At 43.8% G+C, this 18,281-nt stretch overlaps 1 protein-coding gene across 2 annotated transcripts in view; it reads left to right on the top strand.

Moving 5' to 3' along the window:
- Window positions 1–871: 871 nt before the first annotated feature.
- Window positions 872–18,281, top strand: part of EML5 (EMAP like 5) — a 328,115-nt gene continuing 310,705 nt past the window's right edge. For both annotated transcript variants that reach the window (XM_075065608.1, XM_075065607.1), the window contains exon 1: window positions 872–1,285. In XM_075065608.1, the coding sequence (XP_074921709.1) occupies window positions 1,089–1,285 (197 nt within the window). In that variant the 5' untranslated portion in view covers window positions 872–1,088. The remainder of the gene's footprint in view (window positions 1,286–18,281) is intronic.

Genomic DNA, 18,281 nt, shown 5'->3' with positions numbered 1-18,281 from the left:
AGGCATTAACCCTTAACCATCTGTTTACGACAGTGTTAATTATTATTTTCCATGATTATTTGCTATTTAAACCATAAATTAAATAGCATCTTGACATTAGCATAATTTCAATCAAGATAAATAATAGTGCGCTAAGGACAATGTGTAATAAAAAATACTATTTAAAAGTCATTTCACCCTCCTTTTATTTTTCAGAGTGCAATACAGGAACTGAATGAAGTAGCAGTCAGGCACTCAGCATTGCAGACAAGAGATGAGGCTATATGCAGCCATGGCTACACCTATGTAAACTGATAAGGAATTCTTTTAACCACTACAGCCATATATGATAACTCTGAAAGCCTTTTGGAGGTAGAGGGTATCTGTAAGCTACTTCAACGAATCAGGTCGTCTTTGGTTGCTCGATACGTTATTTCAGCAAGAAAAGAGCTGCTTATTCTAGACATTGGGCTACCCCCAGTTTTAGGCACCACACGACCTAGGGAGGTGGTGCTGAGATGTAACCTCCATAGAGAAGCACAAGTTTCGCTGCTACCCAGCCCGCATGTTGGCAACCACTGCAGATGGCTGACCCCGTCTGGTAACTTTCATTCCTTTTGCCCAGCCCATTCCTCTTAGTCCATTCCCTTGTCTGCCAGTCAGCCCACCTGCCTCTTTCTTAAGCCCAGCTCCTGCATCTTGTCCCGGACTTTACCCCTCCCTCCTGTTTCACCCTCCTCGGTCCATGCATTGGCCCCCTATTCCTCCCTCCCCTCGTTTTCAACCCACTCTGTGAGCCGGCTCTGGTGGCAGAGAAGGGCAGCGCTTTCCGCAGGCGGCGCCGGGCATGCGCACTACAATCATCAGCCTGTGCTGAGGGGAAGTCGTTTCTGGCGCTAACTGTTCCGGGCGGTGTCACAGTGCAGCCATGTCTGGCGCGAGGAGACCAGCCCAGCTCGTTCGGCTGCGCCCTCTGTGAGGAGGCGGAGGAGAGGCAGCGGCAGGCATCCATGTCGGCGGCCAGGGATTAGCGAGGGAGGCACAGAGCCCGGGAGGGTAGCTGACCCTCTCTCCTCTGGGGCTCCGCAGAGCCGGCCGGCGGTGGGGACATGGCTGACCAGAATGCCCCCAACAGCCACCTGCGGCTAGAGTGGGTCTATGGCTACCGGGGTCACCAGTGCCGCAACAACCTCTACTACACGGCGGCTAAGGAGATCGTTTACTTCGTGGCAGGGGTCGGCGTGGTCTACAGCCCCCGGGAGCACCGGCAGAAATTCTACCTGGGGCACCAGGACGACATAATCAGGTACCGAGACCCTCACGACCTTCCCTCTGCCCTTGCCCCAAAGCCGCCGGAGGGGGGGCAGGTGCCGTGGCTGGGGGAGGCGGGGATCAGTGTCCCAGCGACTAGTGGCACCCTTCTATCTTGCAACCCCGACGCTTCCCTAGCGCCCCCACCCTCCACCTTCAGCCGCGGGAGCACCCGGCGAAGCCTTGCCTGGGGCACCAGGACATCCCCGGGTATCCGAGATCCAGATCCTCAGAAACATCGGTACAAATTGTTCTTGGGATACCGGACTGTGTCATGTCCTGTGCCAGGATCAGCAGGCTTCCCCCCGCTTTTTGCTGGCGTGATCACAGGCAGAATATTGGAAAGAATCTGAATATGGCAATGACAGTGGGGCTTTAATTCACCCCCCCCCCCCCATTTAGTTTGTCTTGTATGGCTGCGAGTATAGAAATCTCTATAGAAACGCTTTTGGATCGCCCGGTTCACTGCCTGCTTTCCTCAGGTGCTTGGTGCTGAAATTTGTATGCATGCCTGTATGCCAATATTTTGCCAGTATAAAATGATGTCTCTACCGTCGCTTGGTTCCCATCTGTGTCTGAGTCAAAAGGCTGGGAAGTGGGAAGTAGTAATCTGATGTGCATTTCAAAGTCATTCAACTCAGGAGGAGGTTAATCTGCAGCAGGTAGACCTTTGGTCCACATTTAAAATACAGCCATTAGAGTATGGAAATGAAAGACACCTCTGCAGTTTCTGCAACGTTTAAGATAATTTTATATTACCAAACATTCTTGCAGATTTGAAATTTATTCTACAGCTCTAAGTATGCTAAATGGTGAGTTAATAAAAAAGGTGAAACACCAGTGGTGCAGAAGCAGAGTAGATGTCATGGAGGTGGAGTTTTTCCTAAATACACCAAACCAATCTTAGGTTTTTGGATACCCAGGTAGCATTGGAAGGTGAGTGGCAGTATTTTAAAGTGTATAAAGGGTAGATGTGAACCTGAATCAGCAATCCTTTCTCTTCCAGTAGGCCTCACTGTATGTGGATTTTAAATATTGTCCTTTGATTGCCGTTGTTATTTAGATAACAATTTTCAGTAGCCAGTAAATCTTGTAAAACACATTGTATACTGTGAATTGCTTGTGATGCTGGAAAGCACTTGACATATCTTTTATATTTGCTGTACAAAGGTATTAACTAGCATTGCACATAGAGAATAAAATGGATGCTGACTCTTTCATTCAGGGTTTAATACATTCTAGAAATCTGGACCAAAATGGCCACAAATATTTCTGTTTTTATTTTGATCTTAAAATTCTGTTTAGGGTCTTTAAAATCTTCAAAAGTTTGAAAAGTGTGGGTATGAGCTTCTCTTACAGACCATTCTGTCTCTAAATTAATTCCTACTTGGTGGTCAAAATGAGAAGAAAAACTTAGGTAGCTCATGGAATGCTGTGGTGTACTATGGAACCAAGCTGGATCAGATATGTGAATTACCTATTTGTTCTATGATAATTTCATTCTTTTTTGACAATTTCTTCTTAATCTGAAACAAAAAAGCACCTCAAGAATTGTCATCAACTCCTCAGGCAAGGGGGCATTGTGGAAAATCCTTCAGCATAGCTCCCATGAGCCTTTGCTTCCTTTGAGCACAGCTCATAGGAATGACAAGGCCAGTCCTGCAAAGGTTTACTACGTAGTTATTACTGATATGAATAGTTCTCATTGATGTAGTACTTGCTATCATGAAGTTTCCTTGTTGATTTCAATGAGGCTACTTAAAGCATTACCCCTGGCAGACATGTTGACAGGATTGGGCCATGAGAAAGAAATTGTTTATGGCTTCCAACTGTGAAATTTCTTTGGTCTCTATGAATATTTGTATGGAGTGCTGATTTGGGATAAAAGGCTAATAACGACCTATCATTCAAACTGTGCCAAAGAGTAGAAAATCTGCAAGGGGGAAATCTTTAGTGACTTCCTTGATTGTTAGTAGATATGTTTTGGCTTCTGTAGTATCATGATCAAACATACAGGAAGTTCTTGCTTTACAAAGTAGTGCTGTTATGATGATCTGATTCTTTATTTGTTTGCTGAGGAAATCCTTGTGGAGCAGGGAGTATCTTCAATTTTCTACAGTTCTGTATAGCTATCGAACTTTAGAAAGATTATATAGAACTGTTTGAACACTTGAAGATGTAGTGAACATTCATCTCAACAGTAGAATGACTGTTTCCAATGATACCATCTTTTTTTTATGATTAATGGGGTTACCTTCTACTTTCTCCTTTCAAAAAAACCAACAACCCCATCCTTGGTGGCTTTTCAAACTTAAGTTTAGTGACTGAGGGCATTAGTTCTTAAAGCTATATGACTTTTAGTATCTTATCATCCTGAAATATTATATTAAATTGTTTTCTCAAAGAAATTAGCTATGAGAAAAATGTGAGAATGTCATTGAAAGTGGGATTATATAACAGAATAATCATTATAGCTGCTTTTTCTCTCCATAAAGTAGCAAGTTTTCAGAATACTGAAAATTTGCTCATACAGTTTGATTTGATAAAACACATTTGTTGAATACTGCAATGTTGTTACTTACAAATCTCTGCAGGAAGAAAACTGTAGGATTGCCCTTTCTGTATGCATATATGAGTTCTCAGTTGTAAAGGCAGGACTGAGGTTTTAACCTTGATAATGTATTAAAAAATCAAACTTGAATGCATACAGATCTACCTCTGCTAAGTTTAAATTGCATTATAAACTTTTGATAACTAGGTCCCATAATACAAGGTGGGTAGATCATTAGTACTCTTTTGCATAGATATGGCATGTTTTGAATGGCATTCTGATATTAAGGAGCACTCAGAAAGATAGGAATTTTCATACCAGGTCACACCAGTCATCCCTCTAGACTAGTCTGGTATCCTGTTTCTGATAATGGTGGGTACTAGATGCTTGAGAAAGGTGCAAGAACTGCTTTAGTAGTCAATTATGGAATAACTTGTCCATGGTAGACAGAGAGTTTCCTCCTAATACCATCAGTTAGTGGTTAGCTTCTGGTGTCAAGATTTAAACCTCTTATTTAAAATAAAACACACACATGGTTTAATCCTACCTAATTTAGCTAGATGTTCTCATTATCCATATAAAATGTCTGATCTTATTTTTAATCATGGTAAACCCTTCGCCTCAGTTTTACCTGTGGGAATGAGTCTCACAGGTTATTTATGCATTAAGAGAGAGAAAAAGTTTTTCTTTTTATCTGTTCGTTGCCTTTCAATTTAATTGAATGTCCTTTTGTTTTTGTTATATAAGAGAGTAATTAGGATCACTCAAATTACTTTCTCTGATATTATTAATTATTTTGCATACCTCGATCATGTCTCTCCCCTTATTTGTCTCTTCTGTAGAATGAACAGTTCCGGTCTTCTCAATTTCTTTTCATAAAAGGGCTGTCCATGCCTCTAATCATTTTTGTTCCTCATATAAGGACTCCATTTATTTTTGCTATGTATCTTCTGAGAATCAATAACCAGAAGTGAACACAGTATTCTGGATGAGGGTATCTAATTGATGCATAATATAATATTTTCAGTATTACGTTCTGTCTTATTCTTTATTAGAGTAGTTCAGCAGTGCCACTATAGTTAAAGTTGTGTCACAACTTATGTTTAAAGGTCAGCCTTGCTAAATCCTCTAAAATTTACATGTTTAGTTGGATGCCTTTGAAGTTTGGTGTGGCTCAGGAAGGTGCAGTGACCTGACTTTGAAGTCATTTGAGTCATGATCTCCTGAGATATATGTGTGTATATCTATATATATATAGATAGATAGATATAAGCCCCTCCCAAAATAGTCATTTTTCAAAAAGTTTCTAGGTGGGTTCTTTGCCCAGAGCTAAAGATCAAACTTTTGATGTGATGCAGGCAAAATGGTCTCAATCTGTTGAATTTTACCCAAGGTAGTATATGGCTCCCACTAAGCCTTTGGAGGACACAAATTGAGAATGGTATTTAAGAAAATGTACATTTTTTACAGTGCATATGTCAATACAGAAAAAACAGAGGGTTTCCTTTCCCACCATTTTATATATTTTAAAACTTGACTCTTGTAAGTGCTTTAAAATCCAAATGGTTATTTGGATTGCTTTGAAATGTGATTTTCCTTGTGTGCAGTAGTGTTAGTGTTCCAAATTTGGGGTCATTTAACAGAGGGGTTTCTGAGTTATAGGGACCCCAAAACACTTTAGTTCTGCTGCCTGGTACTGTTAAACTGAGAGGTGATAATTATTGGATGAATCACTGACCTTGTTGAGATTGATGGATTCAATTATCATAACTAAGGATACATTCATCACAAGTCCCTACATAAGACAAAAGGAGTTTAGGACTGAATGGCTGAAGGTTGCTGCAATTTGTGAATCATGGGTGGCAATTTTATTTTGTGAGGAATGTAATCAAAGGCTTTGAAGGATAAAATTAGATATGTAAATAATTCCTGGGAGGGGAAGGAGTATTAGGGGGCAGAGGTGTGGGGGAGTCAAAAGAGAGATCTTTGGGGCTGCAGTGACACAAAGGGAATAAATTAGGATTGGTGGTAGGGGAGGGGAGAGAGGTTGGAGGCTCAGGTAAGGATGGCATGGGGATTAGGGGTAGTGGAGAAGTGGGACATGGAGAAGGGGCATGTGAGGGTGAGTGGCAGAGGGACTGAAGGAAAATGGGGCAGGCGCACTTGTCAGCCCCACATTCTCCCCTCCTGAGTGTCTAAATCTGGAAGAGTTCTTGCCTCTCTGGGACCCCCTTCATGAGCTGGGAGATAGAAAGTCTTGCCCCACTGAAAGTGTCTGAATTCCTCTCCTGCTCTCCTTGTATGTGTCAGGATTAGGGGCCCATGTGCCCACCTACAAGTATTGGAACACCTCCCTACCCCAGTCATGTGAACTGAGTTCTGGCCTTGCCCTTTTGGGAGGGTATGAAGCCTCCTTCTTGCCTCACATGTGATCCAGGTTCTGGGGAAGTCCTGCCCCTTTGGGTGGGGAGCTGAGAATGGACATACTTCATGCATATCACAGGCTCTAAAGCACTCAGGAGGTGAATGAGAACACCCTCTGAGATGCAATTGTTTCAGGTTGTATTTCTCTTCATGGGGTGTTCTCACTCAGCTGAGAACATCACATTGAGATGAATAGGCTGCTTCAGACCTTTCAGAGTCTCCTTTGCTGAAGATGGATGTGTAAAACAGCCCTTTCCCTCCATCCATCCTCACTGTTTACAACAAGATGCTTCTAGGTCCTCTAAAATCCACATATTTGTAGAGATTTTTTTTGAAAATTTCTATGCCTTGTGGAAATACAGAGTAGGATTAGTGCTCCAGATTTGGGGTCATTTGAGCAGGGATTCTGGAGATATAAGTCCTCTCCCAAAATAGTATCCATCTGACCAACTTTTTTCCCTCTTTTGTTCTTTAATAATGTTAGATGGGATTCTGTGCATGAGAGTGAACAGCTTGTAAAAGGAGGTGAAGACACGGTGGGGTTGGCAAAGGAAATCAGTATGTGTTAACAAGGACTATTGGGGCACTGCTGAGTGCGGGTGGACTTAAAGTTGCATGGAAAACCTTAACTACGCATATCAAAACAGGAAATGACTTCCTAGGAAGGAGTACTGTGGGAAGGGATCTGGGGGTCATAGTAGATCACGAGCTAAATATGAGTGAACAATGTAACGCCGTTGCAAAAAAAGCAAACATTCTGGGATATATTAGTAGGAGTATTGTAAGCAAGATACGAGAAGTAATTCTTCCACTCTACTCAAGGCTGATTAGGCCTCAACTGGAGTATTGTGTGCAGTTCTGGGCACCACATTTCAGGAAAGATGTGGACAAATTGGAGAAAGTCCAGAGAAGAGCAACAAAAATGATTAAAGGTCTAGAAAACATTACGTATGAGGGAAGATTGAAAAAATTGGGTTTGTTTAGTCTGGAGAAGAGAAGACTGAGAGGGGACATAACAGTTTTCAAGTACATAAAAGGTTGTTACAAGGAGGATGGAGAAAAAATGCGGCAAGGGCCGTTTAGGTTGGATATTAGGAAAAACTTCCTAACTGTCAGAATGGTTAAGCACTGGAATAAATTGCCTACGGAGGTGGTGGAATCTGCATCATTGGGGAATTTTAGAGCAGGTTAGACAAACAGCTGTCAGGGATGGTCTAGATAATACTTAGCCCTACGTTGAGTGCAGAGGACTGGACTAGATGACCTCTTGAGATCCCTTCCAGTTCTATGATTCTATGATATCCTTGTTTTTGGAAGTTTGAGTTTTGCTCAACTCAGCATTCTTCAGGGGGACAACATAGCTCCAATCAGCCTTAACTCTGAGTTAATGCTGTTTTTGCCAGTAAATAGATTCCAATGTTTTGTTCTTCTTTGAGGGCCCTCTGTGTGTTCCCATTTGTGGGATATGGCACCCCAGCACTGAGACATCGAACTGCCTTGCAAAATGGTGTGTGCTGAGGCTGTACAAGAGTTCTTGCTTGGAAGTGATGTCATTGCCTTACTCAGTATGAGAGAGTGTACCCCCTTAGTTGCCTCAGTTCCTTTGTCAATGCCAGAGAGAGAGTATGGAATTCACCTTTGTGTCCTCATTCTAGGATCTTCCGTCAGTATTTTTTGTAAAGTTTTTGTATAGTTAGTTTAGAGTAGTATAGAACACTTAGCATAGTTAGACCTTCCCTTGTCCCAGGAGTCTTCATTTGACCCACTACTAGGACCATACGGGGCCCTCATCTCAGTAATGGATTCAAGAGATGCCCTTCCTGCCCATCAGTCGTACTGGAAATCAATGCCCATATCCTAGACCTTCTGTGTTTCGGTGAGACCCACTGGGTAATCTGGTGTGCAGTTTGCTGAGCCTTCACATCCCATGCTAGAAGGGAGAGACATTTGAGACTTCAGGCTCATCTGGCTTCTTAACGTCTACAGATTGATAGTTGAGGCTGATCAAGTACTGAGTATTCACCCACGAAAGCTCATGCTCCAATACATCTGTTAGTCTATAAGGTGCCACAGGACTCTTTGCTGCTTTTACAGATCCAGACTAACACGGCTACCCCTCTGATGCAAGTGTACTGAGACCAGCCTTCATGCTGAGATCCTCTTGACAAAAGCCCCAAGACACGTTTTTCCACTCTAGCCTCAGCATTGCCTTCTATCATAGGCTTGAGATCAAAATCTCCTTGGAATTATATTGGGAACAAATCCTTAATGCAGGCTTACTCATGCTGGTTAAATCAAAAGCATCTCTGAAGACCAAACGGATGTTGTCTATTAAGGCCTCAGTAGACTTGGTAAAAGTGCAGAAAGTGCCCACCTTGGCATCAACTCTTTTTTAGGCACTATTATCCCTGGCACAGACTGTGGACGCATCCTTAGTGTCATGGTATAATTCCCTACTCTGAACCTTAGCGTCCAAAAGATGGGGTACCAGCATGAATTCCTCTAAGCTTAATTACCAGCTTAGTACTTGTAGCGCTGCCACCAACCAGGAATTCCAGTGCCTAGTACACTCTGGTCCCCCCAAAACGTTGGCCGGGGACCCCCGAGACCCAGATCCTCTGGATCTTAACACAAGGAAAGTAAACCCTTTCCCCCACCGTTGCCTCTCCCAGGCTTCCCCTCCGTTCCCCGAAGATCACTGGAACTCAGAACGAGAGGAAAGATCACCAATCCCCGTCTTCTCGTCTCCCTCCCAGACTCGACCCTGATAGAAGAAAGTATCCAAAAGTAGAGAGAATTAACCTTTCTCTCCCCCTTCCCTCCTTTCTCCCCACCAAGTCCCTGGTGAATCCAGACCCAGTCCTCTGGGGTCTCACCAGAATAAAAAAACAATTGGGTTCTTAAACAAGAAAAGCTTTTAATTAAAGAGAGAAAAACAGTAAAAATTATCTTTGTAAATGTAAGACGAATTAGGTACAGGGTTTTTCAGCTATAGATACTGGGAATACCCTCCCAGCCTAAGTATACAAGTACAAATTAAAATCCTTTCAGCAAAATACAAGTTTGAACTCCTTCCAGCCAAATACACAATTGAACAACTTCCAGCCAAATGCACATTTGCAAATAAAGAAAACAAACATAAGCCTAACTCGCCTTATCTACCTAGTACTCACTATTTTGAACTTATAAGAGCCTGTATCGGGGAGATACAAAACCTGTTCCATACTTCTCCCACCCATACCCAACAACCCTCCAAGTTCATCCAGGCTCCTTCCTCTCCCTCAGTTCCTCCATTACCCCTGACACTCCCAAGTTCTTGCACTGCTTCTGACGAGTGCGAGAAATACACTTCTGTATTGTAATTTAAATGAATTACCCAAAGTTCTGTATTAATATGGCTAGTAAGGAATCTATTTGTCAAAAAAAAATTACCAGAATCTTTTTCTTTTTTTGGTCTGTATTGTTACAGACGTACTTGCTAACAGATATTTTTTAATAAATTACCAAAAGAATTGAAAATGGCATGATTATATTATTATTGACAAATAAAATATGCAGAATTTTGCAGAATTTTAAAATATGCACAGACTTTTAAAATGTTTTTGTGCAGAATTTTTTATTTTTGGTGAAGAATTTCCCCAGGAGTAGATATTGTGTACTAGGAAACTAGTAAATCTTGGTTTAAAGACCCATTCTATGCGAGCCATTGCAGCATGAAAGGTATGTCTTAAGCACTTTCTCCAGGTGTTTGGGTGCACATTTTCACCAGATATTACTCTTCGGATCTAGCATCATATTCTAATGTATAATTTGGGAGACCATTGCCCGGGTCCATATTTATTTAAAAGCTCCTCCACCAACCATCTACCTGGTGGAACATTGCTTGCTAATTTCCCGCAAGTGGGAATGTACAAAGGTCTTCAAAGAAGAAAGAGAGATTACTTATCTGTAGGGATGGTTGAAATTTTCTGTTGAAACTGTTTCTCAACTGAAAATTGGGTTTTTGATTAAACAAAATCATATGCAGCGCTTGAAAACTTTTGTCATAGGAAAGTCTAAATCAGTGTTTCTCAAACTGGGGTCACCGCTTGTGTTGGGAAAGTTGTTAATTTCAGGCCTTGTCTGTAGTTAATGCAGGGTAAGCTAGGGTATGACTCTACAGCGGGGTGGATAAAATACAGCCTGCAGGTCTGATCTGGCCTGCTAGCCGTTTTAATCCGGCCTTCGAGCTCCCACTGGGGAGCGGGGACTGGGGTTTGCTCTTCTCCGGCGCTCCAGCTGGGGAGCAGGGTCTGGGGCTGCCCCACACAGCTCCCAGAAACAGTGGCATGGCCCCTCCTCCAGCTCCTATGATAGGGGCAGCCAGGGGGCTCCACTCTGCATGCTGCCCCCACCCCAGGTGCCGCCCCAGCAGCTCCCATTGGCTAGGAACCACAGCCAATGAGAGCTGCAGGGATGGTGCATGCAGACAGGGAAGCATGCAGAACTGCCTGGCTGTGCCTCTGCACAGGAGCCAGAGAAGAGACATGCTGCTGCTTCTGGGAGCTGCTTGAGGTAAGCACTGCCTAGAGCCTGCAACCCTGAGCCTCCCCCCAGGCCCCAGCCCCAGCCCTGATCCCCCTCCTGCCCTCCAAACCCCTCGATCCCAGACCAGAGTACCCTCCTGCACCCCAAACCTCTCATTCCCAGCCAAACCCCAGAGACTGCACCCCCAGCTGGAGCTTGCACCCCTTCCTGCACCCCAACCCCCTGCCCCAACCCTGATCCCCCTCCCACCCTCTGAACCCCTCGGTCCCAGCCTGGAACACCCTCCGACACCCCAAACTCCTCATCCCCAGCCCCACCCCAGATCCTGCACCCGAAGCCAGAGCCTTCACACACACCCCCACACACACCTCACCCCCTGCCTCAACCTAGTGCCCCCTCCCACACCCTGAACTCATTTCTGGCCCCACCTTGGAGCCCGCACCCCCAGCCAGAGCCCTCATCCCTTCCCGCACCCCAATCCCGATTTTGTGAGCATTCATGGCCCGCCATACAATTTATATTCCCAGATATGGCCCTCTGGTGAAAAAGTTTTCCCATCCCTGCTCTACAGTGCAGCAGCCTGCCACACACTGAATGACTCTGTGGACTATGCTACTGTGCCCCAAAAAATTCTGTAGTGCATTTTGATATACTGCTATTTTGAAAAAGCTTTGATTTACTGTTTGTTTGAAACAGCAGTAGATGAAAATGCACTACAGGACTTCTAATGTGTGGTACAAATCCACAGGGCCACTTATTGCATGGCAGGCTGCAGCGATGTAGACTTACACCCTAGCTCACCTTGCACTAAACCACCATATAGATATAACCCCACTCTGCTGCTGCTTAGCACAATTATGAGTAACAACACAGGCTTTAGAACTGCCCATATGCAAATTAAGAAAGACAGCACTATTTACAATACTGTTCATATTTGAAAGAATTTCTTTTCAACCATAAGGCCTAGAAACTTACTGAAAGAAAAATATAAACCCACCAACCCCACAAAACTTGATTCTGAACACATCAGTGGAATTTGCTTATGAAATCTTCTTTCTTGCTGTGAGCAAAAGAATTTTTCAAGTCCTGACTTTATATGCAAATTTCTATTAAAAAAACCAAGCAGAAAACATGGGAACACACATGCTAGATTATGTATAGTTTTTGGAGGGTTTTTTTGTTTTTGTGTTTTTTTTTTTTAACCAAAAAAGTGTTTTAGTAACTTTTTAAAAATTAATTTGGTGGAACGAAAATATTTTGTAATAGAGACAATAAAACCTTTTATATTTGAGTCCAGGTAGAACAGTTGGAACTAAAACTTGACTGTCACTTTAATGAGCATCTGTGTCATAAGAACTCTTCAGTGCACTCTCTTCTAAGTACTACATCCTGTATACACACAAATTCCAGAAAATTATCCACCAAGAAGAATACTGTAAAAACATATTGCAGACCTCGAACACTGTGTATTGAAGTAGATCTACACAGTAATGAGCCAAGTGCTTACAAGTTTGCCTTCACTCATCATGCTTTTCATAGTCTGCACTTACTCCACCTTGTGATCTGATCCTGTCAGTACTTGCAAGTAGGATCAGACCAGGTCAATACTTGGATGAGAAAGCATGTAAGTGCTTCAAAAAGTGCTGCTCTTGAAAGGATAGTTGGCACTTTCTCCTCTGAGTCAGTACTGAATCCATAACATAGGGTTAAGGAGCAATATATTGTTGGAGAATAAAAAGCAAAACTGAGCGCCTGCCCACGTTTGATCATTAAAAATCCAAAGTCATTTTGTGCGGGAATTTAAGGGCGTTTGGCCAAATTCCTACTTGGGTAATTACTTTAGATTTCTGTCTATCTGAATTCTCCCTGCAATTTCAGCTGGATTTCATTATCTTAGTTGCTATCATGGTATGGATAATGAAGTAGATTTTGTACCTGAGCTGGTATATTTTCATGACAGCTTTATAAGGCTGAATTAACATTTTTCTTAAAGTGCTATAGGGTGAGATGTGAGGAGACAATGGCACAGGGGTTAGCTGAATAAATTTGCATAAAATACTATCACTTAATAGCTTGCATGAAGTCAAATTTTGCTGGTTGTTTTAAGCTGTTAAAATTAGATTTGTATTAAGCCTTTGTGATAAAATCAACTGAATATTTAAAAGCCAATTATTTGGGAGTTGTCCCTTTTTTCTTAATAGCTGTTATTTTTCCAAATGTGTTAGTATTAACGTGCTGGGTTTTTTTTTAACCCTTCTAATTCTTGGAAAACTGAATTTTGGAATTTAATCCATAATACAACTCCTGTGGATTCTCAATATATTTACATAATATGAAGAACTAATGGTACAAGAGTTATAAAACAGAATTTCGTTAATGCCAGTCTTGCATCATTTGTATATTGAAAACTTGGTATTTCAGTTCTTCAGAGGTTTGTGCTCTCTGAGTAGATCACATGAATTTTTGTTTTTCAAACTTTCACAGACTTAGATTGACATACTTTATAATTCGCATGATTAAAAAATAAAGTGGAATGTATTTGCAGGATAAATTAGTTTCAATTTTAAGATCGTAAGAGTTTTGTGTGTATGAGAGAGAATTGGTTACCTTGCAATTTGCCCAAATATTTACAATTATGTCACTAGGTTACAACTGTGGGAGTGTTAAGTTTGGTCAAAAGAATTTTTCTGCAGGTGGTCATTCATAATTGTGATTGTTTTAGTGTTATAGTCCAGAAACAGGAATTTTAAAATGAAAAGAATTCAATATTAAAACTAACAATACAGCTTTCTGATTTAAAGTGACCGGGGACATTTATACAAATTAGTCATTTTAGAGTTGGCATGGTTGGCAGATGAGTTTGGAATTATAATGCTATAATAGTCTTTTTAATTCCCCTTGCTCATTATTCGTAAAATATTTAATTCATTTGAAAGTAACTGTTGCATGTAATACATCCATGTATCAGGTATTTGACTCACTTCAGTTTTTGCCATCACTTGAAAAATAATTCCTCAATCAAGTTCTGTGACAAGAGCCTGTAGGGAGGTGCCCTGGCTCCCCGCCGCGCCTGAGAGGGACGAGCCAGAACAAGTTCCTCAGTGGGCGGAGCCACCACCACCTGTCCCTGCCCCCTGGAAGTCAAGGGGCGGGACAGGAAGTATAAAAGCCCGGCCTCAGCACTCAGTTGGCCGCAGACTGCTGGAGAGGACAGACGCTGGTGCCTGAGCTCCTGCTGGGCCCAGCCTGCCCCGTGCTCGCTACCCGGAGGAGCGCTGGCCTGAGCTTCCCCGTGCTCGCTACCTGGAGGAGCGCTGGCCTGAGCTTCCCTACGCCCGGTATCCCGAAGAGCTGCCTGAGCTTCCCTCCGCCCGGTATCCTGAGGAACCCATGGTCTGGGACGATGCCGGCAAAGGACAGGTACCTAGAGAGGGGGAGGTCGGAAGTGGCCTGGGGGTAGCTGACCTGGTTTGGCTCCCACAGAGCCTGAACCTATGTCAGTGTGTTGCGGCCAGGATCCCCACTGACAGCAGCGAGTCTTGGCCACTGCTAGGGCCCTGGGATGGAACACAGTAGAGTAGGAGGGCCTGCGTTCCCCCTGCCACCCTTCCAAGGGTGGCAGACTCCCCCTCTCCCTGGCCTGAGGAGGCCTTCGTTATAGACTTACGACTTAAACTGCTGCTCAACCCCTGCCTGAGAGCCTGAGCTCTGTACCTGTTGATTGCCTGCCCTGAGCCAGGGCTTGGGCCTTATAGACTCACTGTTTTGAACTGCTGCTCAGCCCCTTGCTGAAGGAGCTGAGCTTGAACTGCTTATTGCCCCGCCCTGCTCCAGGGCCGAGCTTAGAGACTCTGTGTTTGCTCCGCCTGCTGTAAGGCTTGAGCTTGAACTGTGTGCTGCCTCGCCCTGCCCAAGGGCCTGGGCTTATAGACTATTGACTTGTTGCTCAGCCCTGCTGAAAGGTCTGAGCCTGAACTGCTTACCGCCCCGCCCTGCCCAAGGGCTGGGCTGATATCTTGTATTTGCTCAGCCTGCTGAAAGGCCTGAGCGCTGAACTGCTTACTGCCCTGCCCTGACCCAGGGCCTGGGCTCCTAGAGACCATTTGTTTGCTCAGCCCCTGCTGAAGGGCCTGAGCACTGACCGCTTACTGCACCGCCCTGCTGCAGGGCCGGGCTTATAGACTCCGTGCTTACCCGGCCCCTGCTGAAGGGCTGGGACTCTGCCTTGCTTAGAGACTATTTGTTTGCTCAGCTCCTGCTGAGGGGTCTAGGCCCTGGACGGATTGCTGCTTGTAGCGAGGCGCCCTGGCTCCCTGCCGTGCCTGAGAGGGATGAGCCCCAGCACCGGACCCTTACAGAGCCCAAGAGCTATCCTGGCCACTTTTGATAAGTCAGGTGAATAGACAGCCTTGTTCGTATTCAATGCTTTAGTCTCAAAAAAACAAAGTGAATTTCCCACATCAGGCAATGGGACTCATTGTGAATGCCATTTGCTTTGGTATAGATTCAGTGACAGGACAGTCTTCAGTAGTGCTTTCACATTCACACAATGTGCACAAGTCAATACATAGCTGGCTTGCATGGAGGCACTGGTGGCCACTAAGCTGCACCAACATAAGGTGGTGTCTAACACAGATTTCTGTTTCTGCAAGAAATCACCTTCTTTAAGTATGATGCTTGATCTCTGTTGAAAAGGCCAGATATGCTGCAGATCCTGACCTTGAGTCCTGGCAACAAGAAACATAGGGCTAGATTGCTGTGCCAGGTTTAGGACACCAGACAGTCACAGAGTCAAGAAATTTCTTGGCACCAATTGGCTACTTGTTCATTCACATCTTATTAGCGGTTCCTGATGTTTGTTGCTGGCCACCTTTACTTTTATTTCAAGACCTTGTCCTTCTGCTTGCATAGTCCATTGAGACTTTCTCAGCAATGATGGAAGCGGTAGCTGCAGCTCTGAGAGGGATATCTGTATTATACCTCACTTGGATGACGGCTGGTTCTGAGCAAATTCTCTTTTGAAAACCATCTGCAGTCATCAGTGTATCACCTTGGCTGTCCCAGGACTTGGTGAACACATAGTAAATCTCCTTATATCCCACAGAGATCATTCATATCCTGGAGTATCATTGATTTAGCAATAGGTAAGATATTCCTGTTCCACAAGAATATTCTAGAGCTGGAAACACTCCTAACTCAATTCAAGTCCACAAGATCAGGGTTCTTCATGCATGATCTGAGATTTCTGGTGTTGTGCTTTGCTAAGGTTCCACTTCCAGTCATTACTAAAACAGTTGCTGTCCTTCCACCTACCTATGGTAGATTAGTTTCCTGATTAAGTTTCAACATATCTGCTCCGTGAGGACTGGACCAGGTCAACAGTCTGAATGGGTCTCCTTTTCAGGATCCCCCTTGGACTAAAACAGCCACATCTGTCAGCCTGTTTGGTTGGGTTGCACATTGTGCCTTGAGCTCTGTCCTGAGTGTGGTCACCCAAGAAATGCAAATTTCATGTCAGTGTCCTGAAACTGAAGGCAGCCTGTTTTTTTTGTCCTCCCCGTCAGTCTTCCTCCACTCCAATCTATCCTTATTGGAGTTGACAATGTGATGGAGATCTCCTTCTGCCTTGACTGTTGAAGTAGGCTAAGTAAACCCCTATTGAGAACCGCCATCCTCTTTGAGTGGAAAAGAATCTATAGTCTTCAAGACTCTACATTTTTCCAGGTGTCTGAACTTTCAGTTTGACTGTCTGAGCCACCCCAACGTCATCCAGGGGAGTGGTCTCTATACCTAGAAGCTTTTAACTTTCTGACTGATAAGTCCCTAGCTTTTAGCATCAGTTTATTAGCTTCAAACAGCAACTTCAAAGTTCCCAAATATTGCAGCAGGTATCCTGACCCCTGCTTGGTCTCAGGTTGCCTCCTCCAAAGCTTAGTCAGGGAACAGGGCTTAAACCTGTCTCCCTCTCCTGCTAATTTATAAGATGTTAAAAATGGAGAAAGATTAGTACCTTCTGTTACTTGTGGTCCTGAACTGGCTCAAGTGGACCTAGTTCACAGGCTCTTTGTGTTGAAGGGCTTCTGCCTCTGGCACCCAGGATGGAGAAAACTGTTGTCCCAGGGTTTGGTCCTTCATCTTAGCCCCAGCTACTTCAAACTCAGGCAGTATGACTTGTTCCAGCATGTCTAAATGTCATCTACACCCTTCCTTTCTCCTGGAAAAATGAGACTTCCTATGTTTTTTATGGGTCTGGGTAGAGTTTGATTGGCAATTCTCTGCCTGAAGCCTCAGGTATCCTCCATTGTGAAGTTTCTCTGGGACTACTTTGAAAATAGCTTTTCTTCCAACAATGAGGGGGTCCATCTTATGCCCTTAGCTGTTGTGGAGGTTTCTTGGTAGACTCCCATCCCTTTAACTACATTCCTTAAAGTGGCGTCCTTTCTTAGAGTTTCTTTTAAGTCTCCTATCCCTTTCTGGAACCTGAACCTTGTCCTCAACAGCCTTGGAGCATATCTCTTCAAGCCTCTGCCTTTATTTTTCTGTCTCCCTTTCCCAGAATGTTTCCTTTCTGGTGGCTATCACTTTGGTTTGTTAGGTAGGATGCTTATGGTTCCGTTCTCTGAGCCCACTATCCAGTCTGATATTTTTCCATTTAAAAATTGTAGTTCTCGATATATATCCTAGTTTCCTCTTCAGGAAACTTCCTCCATACATTTTAACCTAGAAATCTCCCGTTCTAATTCAAAAGTCAAGTTTGAGATTAGACAACCATAGAGCCCTTCAGTATTGTCTTTTCAGAACAGATTTTTTTTAAGAAGTCCCATTTGCTCTTTATCCTTTGATGGTCCCTTTTAAGGAAGAAAAGACCTCTCAACGTTTGTTCTCCCTTGGATTGGATTCTGCATCCAGCATTGCTATGTTTCAGCAACCTATTCCCTGTCCGGAAACCTCAGCACCCATTTTACCAGAGCAGTAGCTGCGTCCTGAGCCACGAGCAGGAGTTCTTCTGTTGGTGAACTCTGTTAAGCCACTATATGGTACTCTGTCCTCAATTTATCCAGCAACTGTGTCCATGGCTTGGTGGTGTCTGTTGATGCTGCCTCTGGAAATAAGGTCTTTGGTTACCCTCAGCATGGAGGAGGGAGTTGCTCATCTTGCAGGCCTGGATTGACTCTTTCCTTCATACTTGGAGCTCAGTCACATACTCTCATCTTTGTGTGGAACTTCTTAGTCTCCTTTTTTTGTTCCTTCTTGAGTTTCATAGATTCATAGACTCTAGGACTGGAAGGGACCTCGAGAGGTCATCGAGTCCAGTCCCCTGCCCTCATGACAGGACCAAATACTGTCTAGATCATCCCTGATAGACATTTATCTAACCTACTCTTAAATATCTCCAGAGATGGAGATTCCACAACCTCCCTAGGCAATTTATTCCAGTGTCCAACCACCCTGACAGTTAGGAACTTTTTCCTCATGTCCAACCTAAATC

The sequence above is a fragment of the Chelonoidis abingdonii genome, chromosome 4 (genome assembly GCF_003597395.2).
Source record: "Chelonoidis abingdonii isolate Lonesome George chromosome 4, CheloAbing_2.0, whole genome shotgun sequence".
NCBI lineage: Eukaryota > Metazoa > Chordata > Testudines > Testudinidae > Chelonoidis > Chelonoidis abingdonii.
This window is presented reverse-complemented; position numbering and strand designations above follow the sequence as displayed.